This window comes from Scophthalmus maximus, chromosome 21, assembly GCF_022379125.1.
Source record: "Scophthalmus maximus strain ysfricsl-2021 chromosome 21, ASM2237912v1, whole genome shotgun sequence".
Lineage (NCBI taxonomy): Eukaryota > Metazoa > Chordata > Actinopteri > Pleuronectiformes > Scophthalmidae > Scophthalmus > Scophthalmus maximus.
In genome coordinates, this window is record NC_061535.1 from 1,608,325 (window position 1) to 1,634,303 (window position 25,979).

At 42.3% G+C, this 25,979-nt stretch overlaps 1 protein-coding gene across 2 annotated transcripts in view; it reads right to left on the reverse strand.

Annotated features, from left to right (window-relative positions):
• Positions 1-18,494, reverse strand: part of plod2 (procollagen-lysine, 2-oxoglutarate 5-dioxygenase 2) — a 33,793-nt gene extending 15,299 nt beyond the window's left edge. For both annotated transcript variants that reach the window (XM_047329900.1, XM_035619426.2), the window contains exons 1-4: positions 18,076-18,494; positions 5,785-5,876; positions 4,482-4,618; positions 696-859 (exon numbers count right to left, since the gene is read on the reverse strand). In XM_047329900.1, the coding sequence (XP_047185856.1) occupies positions 696-859; positions 4,482-4,618; positions 5,785-5,876; positions 18,076-18,178 (496 nt within the window). In that variant the 5' untranslated portion in view covers positions 18,179-18,494. The remainder of the gene's footprint in view (positions 1-695; positions 860-4,481; positions 4,619-5,784; positions 5,877-18,075) is intronic.
• Positions 18,495-25,979: the final 7,485 nt, after the last annotated feature.

Genomic DNA, 25,979 nt, shown 5'->3' on the forward strand with positions numbered 1-25,979 from the left:
ACAGAGTAAACACACTTCCATTTTACAGCAAGCGATAATAATAAAAGTCTGGTGGTGTCATTTTTTAAAACTAACACCAGTCTGTTGCCTTTCCTTGAAGACACTTCACCACTCTAAACCAGTGACACTGAGGGTAAACGGGTGTTTGGCCCGCCCACTGAATTCCTACTAGGCCTGCAAGCCTTCAAGGTTTGACAGCTAATGGTAGATTTTATAAACCAACGCTCACCCATAGAGGTCGTGTGTTTACAAGATAACCCAAACACTGATCTACCCCAACACTGTAATCCCTGGCTACCATTTAGTGGTAACCATTGCTTCACTGATCTTAGAATTATTTTTTTTATTTTTTTAGTCTTGTTCAGTTCAATATCACACTAAATTGCTGTTATGTATTATCGACAGATTAAATTGTATTGTTTATTTTTTTAATCTTCATGCTGATGCTAGACATGGGAGGGTTAAACACGGGGGGTTAGGTCATGTTTAGGGCTAAAATCAGGGTTATGGGGTATGGCTAGAATAAGCTTAACAGCAAGATGTCAAGGGTGACCCTTTAACACCACCTGATCGTTGACAAGTTGAGGGTGACCTTTGCATTGTCCAAACAAAGAGTTAACATGGCTTGGTGTCAGGGAAGAGACATTCAACAAGTCGAAAGATTTCAGCATTTCAATCATATTTTTGGAACCCACCTCCAGAGTTGAGGTAGCGCTTGCCACTGCGCACTGAGGGGTACTTGTCAGCAAGTCGCTTATCTGGCCATATCAGTCCCTCGGCAGCGAAAAGCACTTTGTGATTGGCTTGCTGGAACTTCCTGAGAATCTCCTCGGGTCCCCCGGCAAAGATAAGATCATAGCTGAAAAGGGAGAAGCGAAAATGAAATGCCACGGACCTTTATCATTTCTTTAAAAAAAAAAATCCTTTAGCAGTCTGACAGTTTTACATCAGAAATACCCAACCTAAGGCTTCTACTTGCTTTAGGTAGATCTAGATCTAAATGTAAACAGTGGACATTCTCCATGAGTGAGTATTTGTATCTGCAAGCATTCCTGGAGACATACACACGCACACGCACACGCACACACACACCGTGTTGATGCATGCAAGGCCTATATAGTTCTGTGATAGATGGAGGAAAAAGTGCCCAACCGTTTACATGGGCCTCGTGGCGACTTGCATGCAATTATTCAAAGGGCAGATATTTTAGGATGTGGAAAATCCAAATGTTTCAGCTTATTTCATTACTTCACGGTGTGAAGTCATAATAGTAAAAGAGCCTATTCATGCCGGTGATACAGGAATCACTGACTATATACACTGTCGTTGCGAAGTGACCTTTTTTTATTTCCCCTAATTCCATTTCACATTTTAACAGTCTCAAACAATTTTACGATAAATCATCTCAACAATCAAACAGCTTTCAACACCTCTTTCCCTCTTTACTTTCCTCTTAAGTCCAGCTTTCCCTATACTGATTGCTCAGACTACTGCCTCTCGTGTCGTCTCTCCTCTGTCTTTTTCACAATGATTGGCTTGAGTTGCATTATGGGAAATGATTTACAACACGTGCAATTGGTCTGTGCGTTTTCTCGGCCGCACACCGAGAGCAATAAAAGCTAGAGAAACTGCACCGGTTAAAATAAAAATTATCTGTCCACTTTAAATAATTCTGAGTGATTTACTGGTTATAGGTCCGGATAGTACGGGGTCTGGGTCTGGGTCCTGGTCTTGACCGTGGTCAGTGACCTTGGATATATATACGAAGCAGTTTACAGGAAAAGGTTTTAGGAAAAGTAAAATGACATTCCTACTTTAGATAATCTGACCCACCACAGTCAGACATGTAATGAGAGGAAGGAACGGAAGTCGAATGCAAGTCCAATGTACACTCTGCTGTATCCACATGTGGCTGACACATGCTCACACTCGCTGTCGCTTGTTAACTCATCAATCATAGTAACTGCTCCAGTAAAAAAAGGACCTGTAATCTGTAACAGAACATTTATGACAGTATTTTAAAAAGTTAATTGTATGAAAATAAAGACTAAACTGGCCTGGGAGCTAATTGGCTTGTTTCACACTCTCGGCCCTCTCACTTTGGTGAGCATGGACTTCATTTCCTTTTGTTATTCATTCTTTCATTTTGAAAGCATTATTTATTCACTTCACCTTCAGACTTTGCGCTGATTTCCCTCAAAGCCCATCTCTCTCACGTCTCACACAAACTTTAGAGTCGAGGTCTGTGTCCACGTAGTGCGTTTCGTTTTGCAGCAAAGCTTTTGCTGTTCGTGCTTTTTTCCCCTCACTGACAATGAAATGTGGACAACACAGAAACATGTAGCCTTCCATTTTGTTGTTTTTTTGCATTGCAACGGTGTTTGCACAATTTGTTAAGTTCCCCTGTCCATTTGTTGGTTGGTTGGTATGTTTGTCTGCAGGCCTTTGCAAAAAACTAGTGAACAGATTTCCCTCTACGAAACTTGATGGAAGGTAGGGACATGGGCCAAGAAAGAACCCATCAAATTATGGTACAGATCCAGACTCTAAGGGGCGGAATCCAGTGATGTTTTTAAATCACTTTCTATCATAACAAGATAGCCTTTCTTTTGGGACATTTTCAACGATTTTCCTGGGAATAATTAATGGATCTTGATGCAATAAAAACGCATATTAGGAGATCATATTTAGGGGACTGATATCTATGAGTTATGTGCTCTGTTGAGTGCCATTCTAGTTGGCTTGGACATTTTGAGTCATTTTACAAAAATCCCAGGGCAAGAGCAGAAAGTATTGAGAGCACACAGAAGCACCCGAAACGATTCTAAAGCAGTGCGCGTTTTGTAAAAATCCTCTGTAAAACAAAAGCCGCGCCACACAACACTGCGAGTGCAGTTTGTAAACAGCGCTCGCCAACCACATGCTAGCGGGCTGCGCTGCAAATCTGTGGTTTTGGCCTAGTGGTCGGCACATCGGTCTGCCATCCCCGAGGTTGCGGGTTCCTCGGCCCGGCCAGAGCGGTAAAATCACAAAAACAACAACAAAGAGAGAAACAAGTTCTCTCCAAAATCGCTCACTGCCCCTTAAAGTATATGCCTTACTTTTCATACAATAACTGGAGACTAAGATGCTGTTTAAAAATGTCTTTGTGCTTTTTGACTCTGTTTAATTAAGCCTCGTCTTACAAGTTTGCGAGGTGGAAACGATCAATAGTTTGCAGGACAGGGGTCAGCGTGCGTTCAAAGCTGTACTGAAGGTCCTTCTGCAAACACTGCTCTAACATGTGTCGATGACAGGGGTATATTTTGACCGGAGAAGGTGATTTGGGTTATGGGGGATGACTGGACCTGGTGTGGTGTGCCAACTAAAATAGCTTCTGTTTTGGAACTATTAAGCTGTAGGAAGTTTTCTGTCATCTCAAGGCAGGAGCTCAGTGATGATGATGACCATGACAGTGAGGCTTCAGATGAGATAGGGTCGGTTTTTATGTAATCAACAGAGAGGGTGGCAAAGCTGCTTCAAAGATTTTAGAAAGGCTCATTATCTCCTGTGAAGGATGGATGCTGTTTATTCCACTACAATCATTTCCGCTGAAAGGAGAAAAAAGGACAACACACATTCCAATAACCTTTTTCAAGGGCGTGACGACCTTGCTCAGCAATTACAGGTGAAGTTATCCATGTGACAAGCTACAGTAAGTATCATCTTCTCCTGCTCTATTTGAGGAAATATAGCCTCCATAGCTGTTATTATTCTAAATTACTCTCATTACTTGTGGTGAAACTTTCCATTGGCCTTGACAACTGCATGTGTGCGTTACTCTCCCCATATATTTGATGACACTCTATAATAATGCCTTTGCATGGATGAGTGGAGGAAGCGTCGCTTTCAAAGCAATTATTACAGGCTGCGGTTGTTAAAAATAGGTACAAAGTGACTGGGGGTGTTTTTGCACCCCTTCCTTGTTATGGACATGTTCTATATTTCACATAAAAGATAAATCAGATTATAGTGAAATCAAAATGTCTTTTGGTTTGAAGCAGAATTTGAAAATCTCTAAGAGAAGGAGAATGAATCAATATATGAAGTAAGAATGGAAAAATTATGACAATTAGATTATCTTTTTATTTTTAATATATTTGTTGGCTGCAAACATATGAATGAGAGACTTCACTTCTCTTCAGTATTTTAAAGCATCCCTTAATGCCACTTTGTCAGAGATTCAAATAATCCTGTAGGAGGGGATCAATAAACAAGGATGCATTTAAGTTTTGAGATGTAAATGTAATGTTTATTCTGAAGAAATCAACAAAAATAATGTCTGAATTTGAATCATTGATAAAGACAGACTGTGAACGTAGCATTTACCTGAAGATAGCTTGAAAATAGTATCAAAAGGGCATGTAAAGGTAAAATGAAACAAACAAACAAATAATTTACAAAAAATAACATTTACAACATATCATTGAGCATCGACGTACCTATCCACGGACAGGACAACAAGATCCTCCTGGTCAGCCAGAGCCCACATGGCCTCCTTCAGTAGTCTGACTTTTTGCCCTCCACCAATAGAATGGCCCACGTCACCGCCCTTCCAAGCGTCTCCCATTCCCAACACCTGAGACATAAAACAGGATGCTGTAGAGTCCTAACATTAACTGGCTCGACATGGAAAATTCCTAAAAAATATCCATCGATCTTCACAGGTGTGTCACTCAATTTTTATACGGAGTATCTCGCAAAACTTGGACTTGGTTGTATTTTCTTGAAGACGTTTCACCTTCCTCCAAGACTCTTATTCGGTTCTTGGATTAGAGGTGAAACGTCTTTGAGAAATAACAACCAAGCCCCGGTTACTCCGCTATTGTGTTTGCTTTCCGTGCCGTGCTGAACTGACCCGGAGGCACACTGAAAGTTTTGCGAGATCTCTCTTTTTTTCTTTCTCTCGATGTCCTCTCCGCGGCTCCGTATTTTTAAACCATGAAACCCAATGGGAGATTTTAATTTTTATACTTTTATTTTTTTTTTACAATATGGAAGAATTTAGTACATTTAGGAAAAAAGATAACCAATCTTACCCTAAATTAGGGTCATAATATCAAGAAAATTACACTTGATTCAAGAAAATAGGTTAAAGAATCTTCTTTGGAAAATGTACACACTGGAGTGAATAAAACATGTAATTCTAGTGATGACAGGATGAAAATAATCAGATTATTTTCATCCTGTCATCACTAGAATTACATGCTATTCACTCCAGTGTGTAAATGCTGCCAGAATAAACTTCCACACATTCTCATGACACTGATGGGCGAGATATAGATAAAAATGTGAAGCATGGAGTTTACTGTAGCCTCATTCTGATAATCCACATTAATTCGGTGCTGTGGGACTTGTATCTTGTGCATGTGTGTGTGTCTGCAGGTGATGGGAGCACAAAATGGAGCAGGAAGATCTAAGGAAATGTGAGCAGGGCATGAACTCAGAGCTCCAGGCCACAAAATACAAATGTTTTTTTTACTGTTGTATATTTTTTAGTGTTGGTTTTCAACCAAAGAGGGGAATTTTGCACCCACATGCAGCAGTGTCGCTGTTAAGTTCCCTTTTGCAGCCTGCTACACTTCACTGTTTCCTTTAATAGGTCTAATCAAGCTTGTGACGTGCTGTCGAGTGTGTGTGTGTGTGTGTGTGTGCGCGCGTGTGTGTGAAGCATTGTTCGCTGGGACAAACATTTGTGGACATCATTTCAGAACAGGAGACAATAGGAGACGATACAATCCTTACCTTCACAGTGTAGTTGAAATAGTTTGCAGACTCCATAAAGCGATGGAAGCCATCTGTTTCCTGTGTCGCTACAGTTAAGACAAGCAATTTTTCTGAAAAAGAAAGAGCACATTTCCAAAGTTGATTATAGGGATTTGGGAATATAGTCTTGCCGCAGAAAAACTGCAGACAAAAAAACAGACCTCTTGAGTTGTGAATTCAGCTTTATGCATATGGCAGGCATATACATTGTTCTGTATTATTTAGATTTCTACTTCTGTCAACCAAGTTCCTTGTAAACCTCAGACCTATGTCAACCAACTGCTTACTATTTGGGTTTCGCTTTCTAAGGAGCATCGACGGTCGTTTCAATTGGATTCAAAAAACAGCGGCATATTTTTAAACGTGGACTCGATAATTTTCTGTCTTCCTGGGTCAACGGAACTCCCACAAACCTCCAGGACATTTCCAGTGGTCAGGAGTGCTGAAAGTCTGAGGTTGCAGGAAGGGTAAGACCAAATACAAATCAGCAAAGTGTCATGTGGCGCTACAGAGGCAGACTACACCCACGGAGACGGTTTTTCACTTCTTCTGGTTCGTTTTTGTAAAACCAAGGGCGAGGGAAGCTTTGATCAGAACGACTGCAATCTGTTAATGTGAGTCAGGGAGAGATGTAGCTCCTAGATCTGGTTCATAAAACCTTATTACTGCATGGGGGGAGGGACTAATTCATCCCAAGCTGCGAACTGATCATTTCAAAATGTGCAAAATGTTGTTCTGTGCTTGTATTTAGACAGGCCAACAAAAAATGGCGATTACACATTAATACGGTTATAAAGGAACACTTGAATGCTAATCTTGCTTTTCATGTTTGGAGGGCCAATCTGCCTTCTGTTTAATATGCACCACTATGTTCCACTAAAGCCTTGTAAATTATTTACTATTCTACACTGGCAAGTAGGAGTGGAAGTATGAGAAGTGCACATCGGGGTTGTATAAAGGCTGAGAAAAGACCTAATTCAAAGTGCACTCTGCCGCAGAAAAAAAGCTTAGGAGCTGACATTACACATTTAGGATAAAAAAAGATGAACAAGTCTTCATTATTTCCCTTTATGGTACTTTTTAATCAGCCCGGAAAGTCAAGATTATTCGTCTTGTTGAACGCACAGCAAATCTCCCCTTCCATTTAAAGAAAGCTAAAGGGACCTCCATTTCAAATAGACTCTGATGTGGTACAACCCACCTGACTCCCACCGGTCAAGTAAAGACTCCACGGGCGGCCATGAAAGGGAAAGTTATGACGCCGGGAGGAGAACAAATATGTTGAAATAGTATCTGAATAAATACCAGACGTACTGTAGACAGTCCCTGGGTTTGTTAAGAAAAAAAGTTGGACACCAGTAAATTGGCTTGTGCTGTATTTGTACCTTATTTTACACCGGGGAAGTGAACTAAAGCCTGAGGGTATACAAGAGCCTTTTTCAGATTCACCAAAGTCTTCCACCTCCCACCCACTCAACAGCGCTAAAGTACATTACAAGCAGCCCCCTTGAAGCTCTTCTCCAGCTTTTCCAATCAGTGTGACTCAGCCCTTCTGTCATCCCTGTCTAGCCTGTGGCCCGTGTCGTCGCTGTAATAACCATTCCAGCACTCGTCTGACACAAGACGCTCTGTTACAGGTTGGAAGTAGTCCCCCCCCCCCCCCGTCTGACTCAGACCAACAGTAACAGCATCGGATGGGACGTAGCAGAGATAACTGGGCAGACGTAGAATGACGTGAGTTTCAAATGAAAAAGCGACGCAGAGAGGGAAGGGCCACAGGTGCGTCCCTGTTTCTTACTTGGCTGGAAGGCGGTGGATGGTGGAGCACAGTGCTGGGAGGGGGCCGTCTCCCCTACATTCTGGGGGACACATTCTCCATGCAGGTTATCTAAATGGTTACTCAATAGCTTTACATGCGGCCTATTCACCTACATGTTGTAGATTAGATGCAGTTAAACACACAAAAATGGAAATAATCGTTTTTGGCCCCAAAGAGGACAGATTGAAAGTCAGTGTTCAGCTTGAATCCATGACAATAAAAACTAGAAATCGAGCTAGACATCCTACTAGTTATGGACTCAACAGTCACGTAAAGACAATTTACAAACTTTGCGTACTATCCCCTTAAAAACATGAGAAGTTCTCTGAAGAAGACAGAGAAAAAAACTAGAAAACTCAACTATTGTAACAGTGTCTGTACATTACACGCTGCAGCCACAGTCCCACCGACATCAAGAAAGTAGTACAACACAGCAGTCCATAAATCACTGCACTGGCTTCCTGTGTGTCAATGGATGGACTTGATCGCTCCGGTCACCGGGGACAGGCTTACTCCGTGTTCCAAGAATCAAACACAAACCGTTTTTTTGCTCCCCTTTACTGTGAAACAGAGCTTAAAACACAATTGTTTCCGGCAGCTTGCGAACAGATTACATATTTATTTAGAATGTCTGTATACGATGCTCGTGGGGTCGGCGCACTGCGACTTGTTCTGTTCTCGCCAAGATTTAAGATCCAAGATTTGGAAATATGAGATGAATTATCTTGTTTTAAAAGTTATTTACTTGTTTCTATCTTTGAACTATCAGAGCTGACTTATTTTCTAGAATGAACTAACTTATTTCAAGATTTCTTAGGTAAAATTTTCTTGCTGCATGGACGGATAATTTACCCTGAACCATGTCATTTTCTCCTCAAATTCAGTATTTGATCCGTCCATTTGAGCTTTTCCTTTTTTTGCAGTACATCGCCCCTCCGATGCTTTTCATTTTCTCTGCTTTTCCTATGTGCATGACAATAACAGCACATGGTGAAGTGAAGTGGTTAGCACTGTCACCTCACAGCAGAAAGGTCCTGGGTTTGAATCCTCTCTGTGTGGAGTCTTCATGTTCTCCCCGTGCCTGCGTGGGCTTCCTCCCACCATCTCAAAAAAAAAATTTGCCTTTAAATTGCCCATAGGTGGGAATATGAGCATGAGTGTTTTTATTTTGTCTCAATGCGTCAGCCTGTGAGAGACTGGCGACCTGTCCAGGTTGTACCTTGCCTCTGGCCCAATGTCAGGGGGGCTGGCTCCAGCTCCCCAAGACCCTGGGGGGAAAGCCTTACAGCTAATGGGTGGACGGATGGAATTTCAGACGGTCTCTTTTGGACTGTATACTGGCGCCTTGAGCATTTTCGGCCGGGATTTCTTGGCGCTATTGAAAAAACCGCCACGATAAATTCCACATTACATAATGCCATGATTACATCCAGGAAATGTTGTGTTTCGTATATCTGTGCAATTGAAGTTGACTTTTCTGTTCCCATATAAAAAAGTGAATTCATCACCATCCGTTTAAAGCGAAATGGTAAGTGAATTGAATAATGCGAGCCGTGCTATTGTCTTAACTTTCATGCTCATACCCTAAACACAAACACTGACTTGTCTGTGATAACAGGGAGACATTTCCTGTCAGGAAGAAATAGGCTGACTCCCAAGTAACACCCGTTATCCCTCCATGACTTTGCCCTGACCTTCTAGATCCACACAGTTTCCTCCTGTGTAAACACGCAGGCCACATGAGTGAATCCCAACAAGTAAGCTCCCAGTTGAGTACAGCCTGGGGATGCAAACCTCCTTGGATTGACACTTTTATTTGCTACTTTCAGTGTTACATAAACACTTTAACAAGTCTCTTTTATGGGGGCTCCTTCCTTAATTCCTGATGGAAAATACATCAACATTGGAATTCACATCATGTGACACCACAAAGCCACAGATCTCGGCTGGATGCCATAACATTGTCACCAAATACAGCACCAAGTGCCAAGGCAGTAATTATGATCTGTCAATTCACTGCCAAGCCAAGGCCATTTATCTCTGTCTCTGTTACATTAAACTGCGGGTTGTCAATAGGCCGCCTTAACTTCCGTTTTTGATTGGGCTTTTCGTGACCGACCATACTGAGGTGCCAATTTTTTACAAAGGAAAAGCCTGGCAGAATATTATTTTACCTGACTTTCATTCATACTTATTGTCCTTACACAGCTCAAATGTGTTGTCACACCCTACTTACTATGGTTAAAAAAAAATTAAAAATTGGGGGGGTCAGACTTCCAAACCGGAGGTTGCGGGTCCGGCCGGAGCAGCAAAATCACATTAACAAAGACAGAAACAAGCTATCTCCAGAATCACTCACTTCCCCTTTGAACGTAACCCATGTATTTTTGATCATCCTTTTGCACATCCCAAAAAAATGTACTGTTATATGCTGCATGAAACATTAATACTGCAGGAGATTGATTGTACAACGTAACATGACAAAGGGCATGAGGATGGGTTCAACAGTAACTGTGCAAGAACATACTCTAAACCGTCAGTGCTTCCAGCCAGCATGTGATTCTTGATGCAATGGAAAACTAATCTCAAACAAAGTGTGTGAACCAAAGGCTGCAATAAAACAACTCAACTAAGGGTCTATTATACAGTAAACAGTATAACTTGTAACCAGGCAAACATATGTAACACGTCAGTATGTTACCGTAAGCCACCAAGTTTATACATTCATGTCATAATAATGGCAGGTTCTTCACTTAAGACATTGAGGACCAAGGATACCACACACCTGATTTGACCTTTGATATAGAAATAGTGTCAGAACTCTCATGTCCGATTTAGGCATTTTTCTAATATTATCTTTCTGTTATTATAATGTGTTGTTTTTTGTTTCCAAGCAAGTTCAATTTAGTCCTATGGGAGAAAAATAACTGCACGTTTACCTTACTGGTTAACCACAAAATGAAATCCTGGGCCAGATGTCCAGTCCTTTTGTGTGTTCTTTGATGTAAACACCAGAATTACACGAATGATGAAGCATAGCTGAGAGACACATGGCAACACTCAAAAGGAGAAGCTTTTAGACAGCTGAGATTTGGGAGGCTGGGTGTCTAGTCAGAGTAAATACGGCATGTTCTCTTGTCAGTACAGTATGAACAGCCCACTGGGGGGAGAGGAATGTAGCTCATACTGTGCTGCTGCTACCCTTCACAAAGAATGGGCTTGGACGCCGAGTGGTCTTTCCCTCTCGCGCTTTCACTGTACCACATGTGGATCAGCCGTCTGGGTAAACTTTCACACTAAGATGAGCAAAGATCCTGACTCATTGGCTGGCTCTAAGCTTATGTCAGCATTTCTTGCCGAACGGAAAGAGGCATCATGGGAATGTGCCCTGGCCTTGAGCATAAGGATAACAGGATCTTTCCTCTTTGACAAGACATTCCTGGACAGCCAACAGTTCTATTTTGGTCATCCAAGTAAATAAACCGTTTACCTTAAGTCTCACAAAAGAAAATTGTCCAGAAAGTGTCGGACCAAAGGAAAGTGCAGGTTGTTAAGTTCATGGCCAACATATATCTTAACCCTACATTTATTTGACTGAGCCTGCCATTGATCTTAAAGTAAAGCAAGAAACAATGGGGTGGGAGATGGAAAAAGACTGTGCCAACAACCCCGATTGAGCTCAATCAAACTTTCACGCATGAATTGCACATGGTGAGGCATAATTCTGCCTTTTTTGAGTGCACCCCAGTGTGCCATTCCTGAACCTGGAGATTTGCTCCAAGAATTTAACTATAACTCAATGTATTCTGTGTGCTCCTTCCCTGCACATAACGTAATGAAAGATTTTTTTTTTTTTAATGGACGGGCCTTTGAACTTGGACAGTGATGCACACTACTGAAACTTCTCCTTTTATGGCACAAGGTAAACCTTTTCCACCAACTGCACTCTCTAAGAGGTAGTGTTGTTGAAAACTTCTGAGCAATGTTTGATAAATATAAAATATAAAAGAAAAAAATATAAGTGAGCACGCTGTTTTTGCCTATTTGATAAATGTTCATGTACTCCATCGATTCTATGCGCCTTTGGGTAATATCTTAATGGGTGAATCCAGTTATCGTAAATTGCTTTGGACAGAAGCGTCTGCTAAATGAATGTAATGTTGCGTGAGAAGAAATGTATCGCAAACATCGAACTTGATGAGGATACTGTTGGTATGTCATGCAGGCTTTAAGGGGCAGTAAGCGATTCTGGAGAAAGCTTGTTTCTCTCTTTGTTGTTGTCATGATTTAACTGCACTGACCGGGCCACGAACCCGCGACCTCTGGTATTGGAGAACCACTAAGCGTTTTGCTTCATAGTCACTTATTGCCCCTTTAACTAAAGCGCTTTTTGCTATATTCACAGGGTCTAAACAAGTTGCTTGGCTGCCAAAGTTAGTAACATTAACGGAAGCAGCCACGCACCCAGGATCGAGTGATACCCGAGCAACAGTCCCATTTTTCATCACAGCAAAGGCGAAGGGCAAAATCCGTTCTCAATAACTTAACTGTGTAAGCAAAGACCGACCCACAATTCATGTGTTGGACACTGAACAGGCGAAGACGGAGAGAAGACTGAGCTCATCTGTGTCTGTGGAGACCTGTACAACATTCCCCAGTGTTGTTCAGATCCATCTTGCAAGAGATGATGAAAGGGCATGTGTCATGTTTCCGTGTGCTATAAAGGTTACGATACTGATTTTACTCGAATTTGTGCGCAAAAAATATTTGAATACTTAGATTAACTGGATATTATTTAAAATATATTCATATATATACTGTATATAATATATATGTATATAATATATACTGTATTGGCCATCTGTGACAGTAGAAACATGTGACATTTCTCTCGCCTCAAGTTGTCAAGCTGTTTGGAGCTGAGAAAGTTGTGTACATTTGGTTTCACTGCCTCCTGCAGCTGCACTGAGACTAAACAAACTCTGAGGCAACAATGAGCTGAACATCTCTGGAATGCTCCGCGTGGAGCTGCAGATTCTCGTGATGATTATCTGTAGATTCATCGTTTGGAGCGACCCCTTCTGCACTGTCACGTTGTTTGCTCATTGTCAGTAAATATATGATACGCGATGATTACAGCCGCTTTGCGGTTTAATTGTCAGTCTATACCGGAGAAGAACTTGTACAACGCTTTGTCCAACCATGATGGAAACAAGACGTGTTTACACTTGTTTCTTAGTATCCACAGTCGAAGGTGGGGAGACAAGCCGGCTGGCATACAGGTGGTTGATATCTTCATAACACGGTGATAACGGCGCATGTGTCCAGGCCGTCTCTCCTGCAAAGCATTGACTCAGTGTTGCCCTCAGCTGGACACATGAGAAGTCACCTGAAGAAAGAGTCCATGCGTTCGTTTCTCAGCCCTCAGCTCAACACAGGATGCCTCCTACCCGACCCACTGTTTCTCTTATAGGTTTTCCAGCTTTAGAATGTATTAGAATTTACTGAACCACAAGCAGTTTCAGTACAGACGTACATCTGATATCTAAAAGCCAGGAGCCCCCAGACACACACATATTCCTTTTCACCTACGAATAGCATTGTCGCTGCCTAGGTGAGGATTCCTCGTGCTCATAATTACATACACATTAATACGTCGTTACTTAAAATGCAAACGGTTTGTGTCCACACAAGTGTTTTGTCCCCACATTAGAAATGATCTCCGCCCATACGAACAAGCATGGAAATGTATATCACAATGCATGCGGCCAACCGCGTCAGCAAACGGTCACGTGACGTACCACAGCAGGATGCGGTGTGATAACTGCCCATAGGGGAAGTGAACGTGACTGTCATTGGTTGAAAAGTCTCCATGTCTGCCTGTCTAGACTAAAATGCAACCCTAGAGTTTTTAAACGAAAATAGGACAGGCGGTCAAAAACTCCAGAGAAGTATGGACACCAGGTGTAAACCTATAGCAAAAGTAAGCTATAATCAAAATGTATTGGTGTGGATGAGGGCTCAGTATCCTGATTCATTGGGGTTGATACGCAAAGGTCTAGAAAAAAATAATTGCTCACAGTTTAGTTGGTTGGACATTATTTTAGCTGCCAGCGACTCAGATAGAGTCAGAGTCACCATAATTGATCAAACACACAATTTCCACAATACAGGAGCTGTGTAGCGCATCTGCGGAAAAAGGGTGTGTTTTCAATTACATGTGTTAAACCGCAGGTCCTTCAGTCTTAGGATGTGGCATAGTGTCACCAGCACCCGGCCAGGAAACAATTTTGGCGTCTCGTCGCACGTCATTTTGAATCAAGAATAGCTCAATTACTTTACAAGACACCCCCCCCCAAAAAAAACTAAAAACAGCACCGGAACAAATTTCATCTGGGTTGTGAGTTCATGAATGATCTTATCAGATAAAGATTTACAGTTGGGACAGTCATTCCCAGTCTGTTTTTAGTGTGGAGCATTAAAGCATTTATTGTCGACAGGAACACACACCTGGTTTAATTCAACGCAATCAGGAAAAAAGGTTGTGATTTATGTTTTTTGCTGAAATTACTCCGATTGGATAAGCAGAGCACCATTTTATGATCTGAGCTATTGTCCATATTTGCTGCGGAGCGTTTTTCATGTACAACCACATGCTGCTTCTCTCCCTGGAAAGTCCTTTTTTTTTTTTTTTTTTACAGATTAGGTGACCTGCTCCCTCGGCGCATTGTTTGGTATCTATCTGCATGTTCTTCTCAGCTGGTTGACTGGTTTTTAGTCATAATAACTGAATATAAACTGATACAGAAGGAGGACTGGAGTTTCATCTGCCTTAAAGACATTCTCCTGCTTTTAAAAATGAGACCACATTGTTACAGTAAGTAATCCAGCCTTAATATTGCAAATGCCGTTTACAACTACTAATGATTACAATTCAAAACAAGCTCTATGAGTTGGAAGAATATTGGGAACGTTGAACCCCTCGGCCCTCTGAGCTGTATCAATACAAGATTCAGCCAAAGTAGCTTTTTGACGAAAGAACAACAGCTGCTTGACTCCCACTTCCAGACGGTCGTTGTTTAGATGGCTGATAGGTAGAATAATTGGAATATTTATATTATTATAAGTCCACTGGTGAAAAAATCCTCTGTTTTTAGTACCACGTATGATGAAGGTGTTGCATCATGGGAACTCTGCTGGACATCCTGCTGTTGTTATCTGCTTCATGTTTGGCAGAAAATACCAAAGAAAAAGGAGAGAAAAAAAAGGGAGTAAAAGAGCAGACAACACATTTGGCTGAAACCGAGGCACGGAACCTACCCCGTGGTGATATAGTGACAACGATCAGAGGCGTGATTACAGGTCTGGCCTGCCAACGGGGTTTGTTAGTTTGTTAGACTGGAATTAAAGGCACTATAGAGCGCTATTACACAGTATATACGGCCTTAGGTGGAGTTTCCTTTTCTTCTCCATAAAACGCTGCCTGCTGACATGTCAGTGATGACTGGGAAAGGTCTAATCGAAAGACGCCAGTCCCACGGGACAGCGGAGCAGACCGCATCATAATGATGTTTGTCCCGGCCTCCCATAAACATTTACTGAGACTAACTGTCAGGAATACAAGCTGGGTTTTTTTTTTTTTTTTTTAAGTGAAGAGTGTCAACATTTAGCAACTTTGTGAAAAAGAGTGAACCACTTTGAGACCGGTTTTAGATCATCAGATAGTGGCGTCTTCGGTCTTCAAGTTCAAACGTATTTCTAACCAAGCAGTTGAGATGAAGACTTGTGGAAAAAAATGTCTTCCATTTATTACAAAGTGACCCTGAAAGCAACTCAAGATGATGGAATTGGACGCCTGAGTCCTGAGCTAAGATGTGTAGCGGTGAGACTCACACAAAAAGAACTACCTGTTGAATCCAATATGTACTCTGTTCACGCAGTGGGTCAGTAGTCAGTGAAAGGCTCCTTTCAGATGGCCGGACACCGCCCGATTTTTTATTTTTTTTTGTAACTTTCCGAAACGGACAAACCAACAGCCACGTCTGCTGTTCTCAGTGACTGGCCAGGTGCACATAGGTGAGAAACGGGCCGAGCTCGGCAATCCAATGTCCCCCACCCTTTCCACCGCTGAATCGCCCCGTTCACATCTGTGCTACAACTGATGGAGAGGTGCTATGCTCTGAGAAAAGAGAAAAAGGGTATAGGTCTGAGGATACATTGAGCCTGAACTCTCCCTACATCTCCATTCGCACAGCTGGCATTCGTCGCGACAAAAAAGTCAATAGGAATACCTCTGCAGTGTCAAATGTTTTCTATAGCCCTGTTATTAGTGCCTTAACAAACCACTGTTTCTGCTTTGCCCTGTCACTATGACGACCCACCTAAAAGGAGAGTCCAGTCTAAAAAACACGAGGAACAACGTGTTCTCTTTTTTTCTGACACGCTGGATAGCATGTAATCTGACATCTTTCCCAAAAGACAATTAATCAGGCTTTAATCCCGGGTGGCCAAACGCACAACGTGATTCTATACCAACTCCTAAAAGTTACCTTCTTCTCTTTGCACATCAACACTGCGTGTTACGCTTATTTTCTCTGGAAAAAAAGGGGAATTAAAAGAGGGGAGTGGGATGGGATGACTCATGAAGTTGATATTCCACAATGCTCTCACATTGGTGTTGTGCACGAGTGTTTCTTAGAGACATTGGGACCCCGACAGGTCCAAAAAAAAACCCAAATAACCGGTGGACTTCAGTGTTTTATCCTCATGTCCCTGCAGTCAAAAACATATTTGGATGAGAACAACGAGAGACAAAGAACTTCTGCACGATCTTGTCTGCTTGGCTTGTGTTTCAGGGAAAAAAAGGTTTCACTGCTATACCTTACCTAGGCCTATGGTGTAAAACTTACATTTTTAGTATGATACACTTTAAAACTTTCCCAAACTAGATACCTGATAGAAATCCCAGTGAATACTAATCTGATCTGAAGTGTTAAGGTCTTTAGAATGTCCGCTAGTCTCAGTCTGCGAGTCTGTCACGTGAAAGTGTGAACGTTTACATTAGCTGATTTAGTTCAAATCCTGTTTGCACAGATTTGTATTTGCTGTCTGTCGTAAAAAAAAAAAAAAAAAGAAGAAAAAAAATCCAGACCACAGTAACATTCACTGTTCCCTGGTGATATGATCCTTCCAAGTAGTTGGACGGATCTCACAGGCAAACATTTGAATCCTTGTAAAAAGCTAAAGTGGCTGCTGTGTGGAGGACACCCAGCTCGTCCAGAACCAGAGGACAATGCGAGCCTGTGGAGACTGAGGGCAGCTGCTGTGCCCTGACAGTACCCCCCCCCAGATCTGCAGACTTCTGACTACTGTTCAATATTTATATTTATTCCCCATGTGCAACTATTGCTACGGCTCTGTACATATTATTTATATTTTTACATTTTGTTATATTTTGTACATACATACTGTCTTTTTCATTTCCTGTAAAATGTCCACTGTTCTGCTGTAACAAACACATTTCCCCATTGTGGGACGAATAAAGGAATATCTTATCTTATCTTATCTTTCAACTGAAACGTGTGACACCAGCACTGGAATAAAAAAAAACAAACAAAAAAAAAACAAGACGAAATGAAAACAGATGTATCCTCTTATGTTGTTGTCTGCGGGATTTAAAGAGGTGCCCCACTGTGACAAGAAGCTACGTTTAACTGAAATCGTCTCAGGGTAATTAAAGGGGCAATTTCACCACAGCAACACGTTAACAGGGGGAGGGTTTTAAATCAAGTCAATGAAAGTGTGACCCATCGCTGTTACTAAACCTATACATGTGCAGCATATATGGTTCGTCCGAGCAACCAACGGGTACGAGCGGGTTGCGCTCGGCTCCGCGCCACGAACCCTAAATCACGACAGGTTTACAAACTGCTGCTCGGGGTATTACGCGCCAGGTAACCAAATGATTTCATGCGCACCCCGGGGTAGCAAGTTTTCTCACATTGTGCATTTAAATGCAAAGGGAGGGGGGTGGGCGGCGTAAAAGCGAAAACCACCAAAGCAGTCGCCTCCAACGCGCGGACATGTGTTTATGGAACAGCCGGGGCTGCGCGCATGCCAAACAACATCACATATACAACACTGGAGTGTGAGAAACCGCAGACGGTTTCTTTTGGGCTTGGCACTATCATGTCATTTTACGCGCTGGCACATACAGTTGTATGTCGACCTCTTCCAGGCTGCAGGGAACATTGTGTAATAATTGCATAGGATATCCCTCCAAAAAACATCATTTCCAGTTTGGACGATTGGCGTGACGGCACTAAACGAGTCCGTTGAGAAGTGTGATGTCGCGTCGTACCGTTAAACCTCCTATTGTCCGACAACAATAGGAGGGAGGAAAAAGTTTATTTTTATTTTTATTAAAAAACAAATACCTTTAGGTCGCTTACCTTTGGGAATAGGCGCGGGCGCCTGAGGTGCGTCGGTGGAGGAGAGCGAGTTGGCGAACTTCATCCAGCATGAAAACACAAAACAGAACTTGAGGTACTCCATGGCTGCAGCTGCTGGTGCGTGTTCCCGGACAGGACTGATGCTGCCTCCCTCTCAGGACCAACCCCTGGAGGGTCGTAATGCGCGCTCTCGCGATAATTTAAAAAAAAAAAAAGCAATAAGGAATGAGGTGAAAACTTTTCCTTTTTTGGGGGGGGGGGATAAATAGCACTTTTTTTCTGGATGAAGCGTTCGTCGGTCCGGGCTCTCTGCGCTCCGGGCTGGGCTCCTGTATAAGTACTGCGATTCAGGGAGATTAGAGAGCAACAGGCGTGGTTCCCCTAATTGCATCTGCAGCCACTCGGGCTCCCGATGAAGTCAGGGCCCATGAGGGGAGAGACGCGGCGGAGGAAGGGAAGGCTCCATGTGGCGTCACGTGATCCGGACCGCCTTCTGCGTGTTTACGTGTCCACGCTGCTTTTCGGCGGGGGGGGCTGTATAAAAACACCACCTCAGCACCATCATCATCATCATCATAATCATCAACCGGGGGCACATCGCAGCACCGGGTTGGTTACAGGGGCTGTGAGTTCGACCAATCAGAAAAGAGCTGCGGAGATGTCATCAATGTCGTTTTCCCCTTTGGGAGTGATGTCATGACCAAAAAAAAAAACGATTTTCAATTAAATTTTTATGATTTTTATGATAATCTCATGTGCTGTAACAGTTACCTATGTAACCGCTGCCTGGGGTGTGAGAGTTAAATGTTGGGGTTGGCGGTTGCGTTGCCAGTTCTGGGCCCACAAAGCCTTGCTCCCCAGGGGCCGCCATCCATCATTTGCCACAACTGTGACAGCGATTAGACCCTTTTTGCAATCCATACACACATGAACATATTCACGCAAACACCTCCGCTGGGGAGGTTATATTTTTGTTGGTTGGTTGGTTGTTTGTTTTTTTCAGCAGGATAACATTAAAACTACGGAATGGATTTCCACGAAACTTGGTGAAAGTGTGGGACATGGGCCAAGACAGAACCCATTAAATTTTGGTGGAGATCCAGGAATATTTTATTACTTTCTTTAACATTGTAAGATAGGACAGGTTTTTTATTTTATTTATTTTTAGTTTTCCAGTTTCCTGGGGCATTTTGATGATTAGGGGATTAATATCTATAAGTGAGTCTAATTTGAAAAGTGGATTGATTGAATGTAAGGTGACGGATGGGCCTTGGCGGAGGTATGTGCTTTGAGTGCCATTCTAGTTCTACAATAAAGGTCTTGCATGAATCGGATAGTGTGGTTGTGCTGCAACAAGCAACTACATGCCTAATGTGGAATTTAATATCCAAATCATGATTGAAATGGATTGATGAAGTGGATGCTGAATCAGGAAGACAGAAACTGTGGATGTCTTCACCAGAAGTATTTATTATAAGAGCTCAATATTGAGGAGACTTCCTGTTCGCTACACAGATCAACAGTTTTTGGCGTCCCAAGACAGTCTGCCTGCATCTCCGGTCTCTGTCGTGTATTCAGCTCAGAGTAATGTCGCCATCTCCCCGCGACTATGACACCTCGAGTGAGACTTCCGCTGCTCACCGATTGTTTTGGCTTGCCATATATAAGATGGCCTTGCTCGGTGCCTGAGAAGACTCATCGTAAGAGTTTCTCAGGGAGGATACACAAAATTCCACGACAAGGATCACCAAGTAGATTTCAAAATTAGCATGCATAAAATGGCTATATTAAAGCTCCTGGTCGCAGGCAGCAGAGAAGTCTTGAGGCCGGGCCTCAGTGGCTGTAAACTTGTCTGTAAAGCAAGTGTTATACTTCCCACATCCATTGTATCCACATCCAAGTATGTGAGGGTCCGCATGGCCTACATTTCATCATCATTTGTCCGTGTACCCACCAATTTGGTGTGTCCGCGTGGGCTGACCAACACAGACACTGGTACCAACTGTGCATGAGCTGAAAACAAACTAAGACTTTGAAAAGAGGCTGTTTGTTGGAACCTGCACATTCAAACTAATTTACATTTACAACTTAAATGTAAATAAAATGTAAATGTGTCGGTGCGCTAATACCTTCATCTTTAAAAGAATACAAAGACCGGAGCAGACAAAGCAGCTCTTCTTCTTCTTCTTGCATTTACGTCATTCTGATTTGATTTGTAGTCAGCATGCTGGCAATATATAATATAGATGCTGATATACTGCACAGCACGTGTGTGGAACGTGTCCCTCAAGTGGACTGCAAGAAGAATGTATAACACCAACAACTTTGCATCTGAGTATAACTGAGGCATAAGGTGTGTAGAAAGTGCCCTGTCAATTCTACATGCAATGACCACTGTTAGCGCAGCACCTACGTCCACACATCACATGTGTGTAACGCCTTTGTCTCCGTGGTGAGTCAATGAACATTTCTGGGTTGCATTCAGAAGTGTGGTCAGAACTTGACTAGGCGTTAGTTTGGGGTTTGAATAATTGACAGTATTCAACCCCTACACAGGGACGTCTTGTGTGAAAGTGTGACCAAGCACAGCTGTATTTCAACCCCCCACTACTTGGCTGTTAAATGCGCCTCCCCCTGAGCACTCAGCCCCTGTTCTGACCAACGCCCCTTTCTGCAGTACAGCCCTGCTCAGAAGAGACTGTTCCAGGCTCCTAAGTGTGACCTGTGGGATGAAAACGACAAAATCACACCTTAAAAACGTAACGTTCAACATATATCATTATTTTCCTCATCACATCACATACAGTCGTCCACTTGTCCCTGTTCTGATGCTGTATATGGGGCAATTTAGCATTAATATGCCTCTATGTACTGGCAGTGGAAGAACTATTCAGATCTCTCTTTTTAAGTTAGTTAAGTACAAATACCACAATGTAAAATTACTCTCTTGCAGTCGAGCAAAAAAGAGGAAAATGTACTTCAAATTATAAAAATGTACTCATTATGCAAGCTGCCCCATTTCAGAGTGGCTTATTATGTTTTTATGGTTCATTATATTGAATTAAATTTTTTGGATCCCCATTAGCCACTACCAAGAATAGCAACTACACGCACAGCAGTGTGACTAAAGCCAGGGCACAAGGAAAAGGAAAAGAATACAATGAAGTAACTACAGTAAAAAAAATGTAACAACAAAGACAAAATGCACCCACACTATATCATGAGTATTAATGTGGCACAGTAAAAACATTTGATACAGCTCAAAAATGGTAGTTGATGAATAGTAAAAGAATCGTATAGTCACATACTCTGTGGCGAAACTAAGAAAACCCTTTTAGTGGAATATATTAGGAGTAAGATAAGATGCAATACGATACAATACGATACAATACGATATGTTATGATACGATACGATGCCATAACATTGGTACTTTTCAAGCTAGGACATTATATCTGGATTCTGGGTACAGGAATCTTATCATATTAATCAGCCAATATGTATATAAAAAGAACAAATTGCAACGATTCCAAAGATATTGTCATCAAACCCTTATGATGAAGAAATTTAATTGAGGCTTAATGTTTTTCAGTTTAGATATAAACTATATTATAAATAAATTTAAATAAAACACAAATACAATCAAAAATATATAGAACTTGAATTGAGAAAATAAACATATTTTTGTGTGAAATGTAAAACATATATCAACATCGCTTTTGCATTTGCATACAAGTATTCATATGCAGATATCGATATGTCCGTGAAAGGCTCATATCTGACGATTTTTATGGGTTCATATCCCACTGATAAATTAGTCGGGCTCTACATAATATCGTAATTATAATATATAACTAAACTGTTCTTAAAACAGTGTTACCTGTTCAGTGTTTAATGTGTGATGGCAAACCATTCCATGTTTTCATTCCTCTGTACATAACAGTACATTGTCTTGCATTGATGTTTGAGACAGGAGGGGAAATGCAGCCTTATGATTAAAATTATGGCCATTAATGCGATAAATTGTCCCGAACCACTGGCCAACCGAAGGTTGAGTACATTCTGAAGACGTACTCTCCTGTTACCCTTCTTTATTCTTTATTTGATGCCACACTATACTGTACACTAATCCAAACAAGTACTGTAATGATTGAACAATTTAATAGATGTATCAACTGACCATTATTCTCACCCGCCAATTATTTTCTCGGTTAATCGTCTGGTCTTCTAAAACGTCAGACATTAGTGGAAAAAGCGCCTTTTACTTTTCCCCAAGGCCTTTCTGACCAATGCCCACAAATATTTCATGCAATGTAAAAGAAAGAAATGGTCAACAGTACAGCAGATTACCCTATGGCCTCATCTGCCTCAATTACTGTACAAGAAACAGTCAAGTTGCAGAGCTGCTCCCCTACAGCTGTGTACACACAGAAACACGCACACACACGAACGAGACATGATGAGGAAAACTGAAACCAGACATTAAATCCCATTTTCATTTACCGTCACATTGTATTTGTGTCTCTGCTGTCCGTGAAAAAACCTTTGTTTCATTTGTGTCCCTCATTCATTATTAGGAGAAACAGACCTGACCTCTGGCTCAATCCACTCTGGCAAAACACTGCATGGCACTTGTGACTGCCAGTGCCCAGACTTTTTTTTAACTTAATGACATCACCGGGTTTGTGGTTTGAAAGTCGGAGCGACTAGAGGCGGATCTTTTTTTACATTTTTTTTTATGATGAATTGCTTCTCTCCAGTGGAGCCCTGTTAACCTTCAAAATGTAGAGCGATACCAACGAACTCCACATTGAGGACTTGACTTGGACATGAAACGTTCCTTATACTGTAATTCATCATGCAACTGACACTAAAGTGAGCACTAGGAAATTATTGTGTCATGAGAAAATGAACGCTAAATCTTGCCCTCGACTCCCAAAGAAGTACATTCAGCCTACAAGGGAGATTCTCCCGATTATGAAACTTAAAAATCAAGTTTAAAAAAAGGAAAAAGTAACGCCTGAGCAGATTTACAAAGATATCAACTTTCCGCAGCTGGAAAATATAAGCGTTTGTGGTACAGAATCTCATGTTGCATCTTGGCAGCGTGTGATAGGGAATATACTATGTCTTCAGTTCACTAGCTCAAATCTGAACTCCCTCCAAACATTTAGAAAAGCCAGTGAATTGTCCTCTGGATTACATCACACCCTGACAAAAAATGTGCAGAAGTTGCATGAGCAGCTTTAAAATCCCTTCAGTGTCTCAATACTGGGAAATGTGATACACCGTAGAAAGACTAAAAGAATCACGAGCGTTCAAGTTGTACTTTTCTAAGCAAGGGTTCGGAAAAAGTTGACACGTTTCGAGTGCGTGCAGCAGTGGCGGGGGCACTGATGGCAAGTTTAAACTCTGGGTGCATGGTGGTGTGGGTGGAAATGACATTTAGTTGCACCAAAATTGCCAGATGCAGAGGGTGTATGTATAGACTGCTGAAGCAAGTGGGATGAGCACGGAGGAGAAAGCCAGGAACTCATCAGGACAAACTGGCACATAGTTATTCCAGCTCCACAGCTGCTTAGATATTTCAGTACTCAGACAGATGCAGCTGTTTACCAACCTGCAAAGACGGGCACTGGTGGAGCTCAGGTGGCTGGTTCTTGCATCTGCTTTTTAAAAAAAAATGATTTCAGTGCCACACGAAGCCTCCGGCCTCCACCATCCGCATTAGGAGAAGACTAAACAATGTCGCAGCAGCTTCCTGACGACGGCAGGCCATCATCTGTTTTTGGCGCTGTTGTGTAGACAGTGGGTTCAACAGGGCGCTGTCTAAATGCAATCGAGCTGAAAGAAGAATCAGATGATTCAATAGGCAGACTCTGAGGGAGATGCCGAATGCTGTGCGTACTAGAAATTAATTTGAGGAAAAAGAAGGGCAGGAGAAAAATAAATAGTGACACATGGGAAAGTAGAGTAAAGCGGTAATTGTTCCTCCATTTATCCGCTGGTTTTTGGGGCTGCTGCCAATATTTTGGGCTACGTAATCCAAAAGACAATGTGTTGTCCCTTTAATTTGTGTCTGTGCACTGCTTGAGGCCATATCCAAGCCCAAATCACAGAACTGTCAGCGGCTGGGCCACACCTTGGATATCTTTCTGCCCTATTTTTGGCATAACCCTCTATTGGTGGTACAGCCGGATGGTTTTGCAATTGCACTGGGGGTGAGTCACACAGACTGGATACGTGGTCCGCTTCACTTTGCTCGAGAACCCACAACTGCACCATTATTGTAAAAAAGAATGCGCTTTTATTTTTATCCCAAATGCTTTGATCACGCCGCGGTTTAATCACTAGTGCAGGTCGATAGAAATGAATTTCCTTCGCGCAGCTCATCTTTCTACGAGCCCATGACCACATCATCCCCGGCCCCTCCTCTGCCTACGCACGATGCCACAGGGCATCCACTGGCTCTCGGTGTGGTCCAGGGGTTGTCATCAACACTGCATCTAATCTGAGACCAAAGAAGTTTTAACAAGCACAGCAGAGTACATTGTTAATGTCACCCCAATGTCTGGCTGCAAAAAAAGGGAAAGGGGTTAGACGAGAATTAATTCACTTTGTTCACGGGCGGTCTTTCATCTCTTGTTTCATACTGAGCCTACCATAAAGACCAGAGCAGCAGATTTGCTGTAAATTCTGGAGGAACGCACAGTTAAATGCACAAAGCTATGCGATTTTCGGTCCCATTCACATTTCCACTGATTAGACCGGGGGGGGGGGGGGGGGGGGGGGCAGTGTTCCTTGAAAATTACACATAATAAGCTTTTTTTCTCGGCCTTCTCTTTGAATGTCTTCATTAGGCGGCCATTGCTTAAACCACAAGGCTACGAAAGCCTAGAGGTAGGTTGACAAGAGGAGGACACAGCCTTGAATTAATCCTGTCCCTCCAGTGCCAATGGTTTGCTTTTGAAAGATATGGTTGTACACTTCTAATTTGATTTGCCAGATATAGTTTGGAGGAAATATATTTATTGCCTGGCTTCCATTCAATGATTTTCATAATCCAGAAAAGGGTGATGTCTTCATAATGCTCAGGAGTGACAGGGACGAGGTTTAAGGTTCAATTGATTTGGGTCAGTTTTTGGTATTATTGGTAATATTGTAAAAAGTCAATTGTCTCGTTCATCAAACTCTGCTGTGGTTTTTCATCAATGCTTAAACAAAACTACAATCATTTGCTACCAATTACCAAGTCATCTGTGTTACTAAACAGGGTTATTGTTTGGAAAAACAAGTTTGCCAAACAATTTGCTAAAGGAAGTTAACAAAGTATCAAGGAGTCTGTGAAAATGTCTCCACAGTCTTTGATTGTCTTCTTAGGGAAAGACGGTATGAAAAGCAAATAACCAGCCCCCCCATTTTGTATTACATCTGCTGTCTCCCGCCCAGTGGTGTGTCATGTGGTGAGGTCATTGGCAGCGTTTGCGCAGGTGTTGCTTCGGCCATTTGTTTGTCACAAGTGGGTTTACAGCACAGATGCCGGGAATTCCGCTTGGTGTGTGCGCGTTGTTGGGAACCGTGAGCAAACTGCTGCGGCCAATAGATGGTATTCTCTGTGCCGTGCTGGTCAGAAACCCGATAATACGTAGTTTCCACTGAGGTTTGCAGGAAACAGTCCCCATCTTACAATTCTTGTAGTCACTCTGGATGGGTCACAGTGTAAACTCAGTGCAACACATGGCTGGCGAGGTACCCAGCCTGTTTCCATCAGGAAATGTATTTAGTGTACCCCCAGGAGAGGGCGATTTCGGAAGGAAGTCTCAGGGGCCCGTGTTGCATGGAATTTGTTGGAAAAAGACATTGAGCTGTGCTCACCACAGCTGTTCTCGTTGGAGGAAACGTTCGA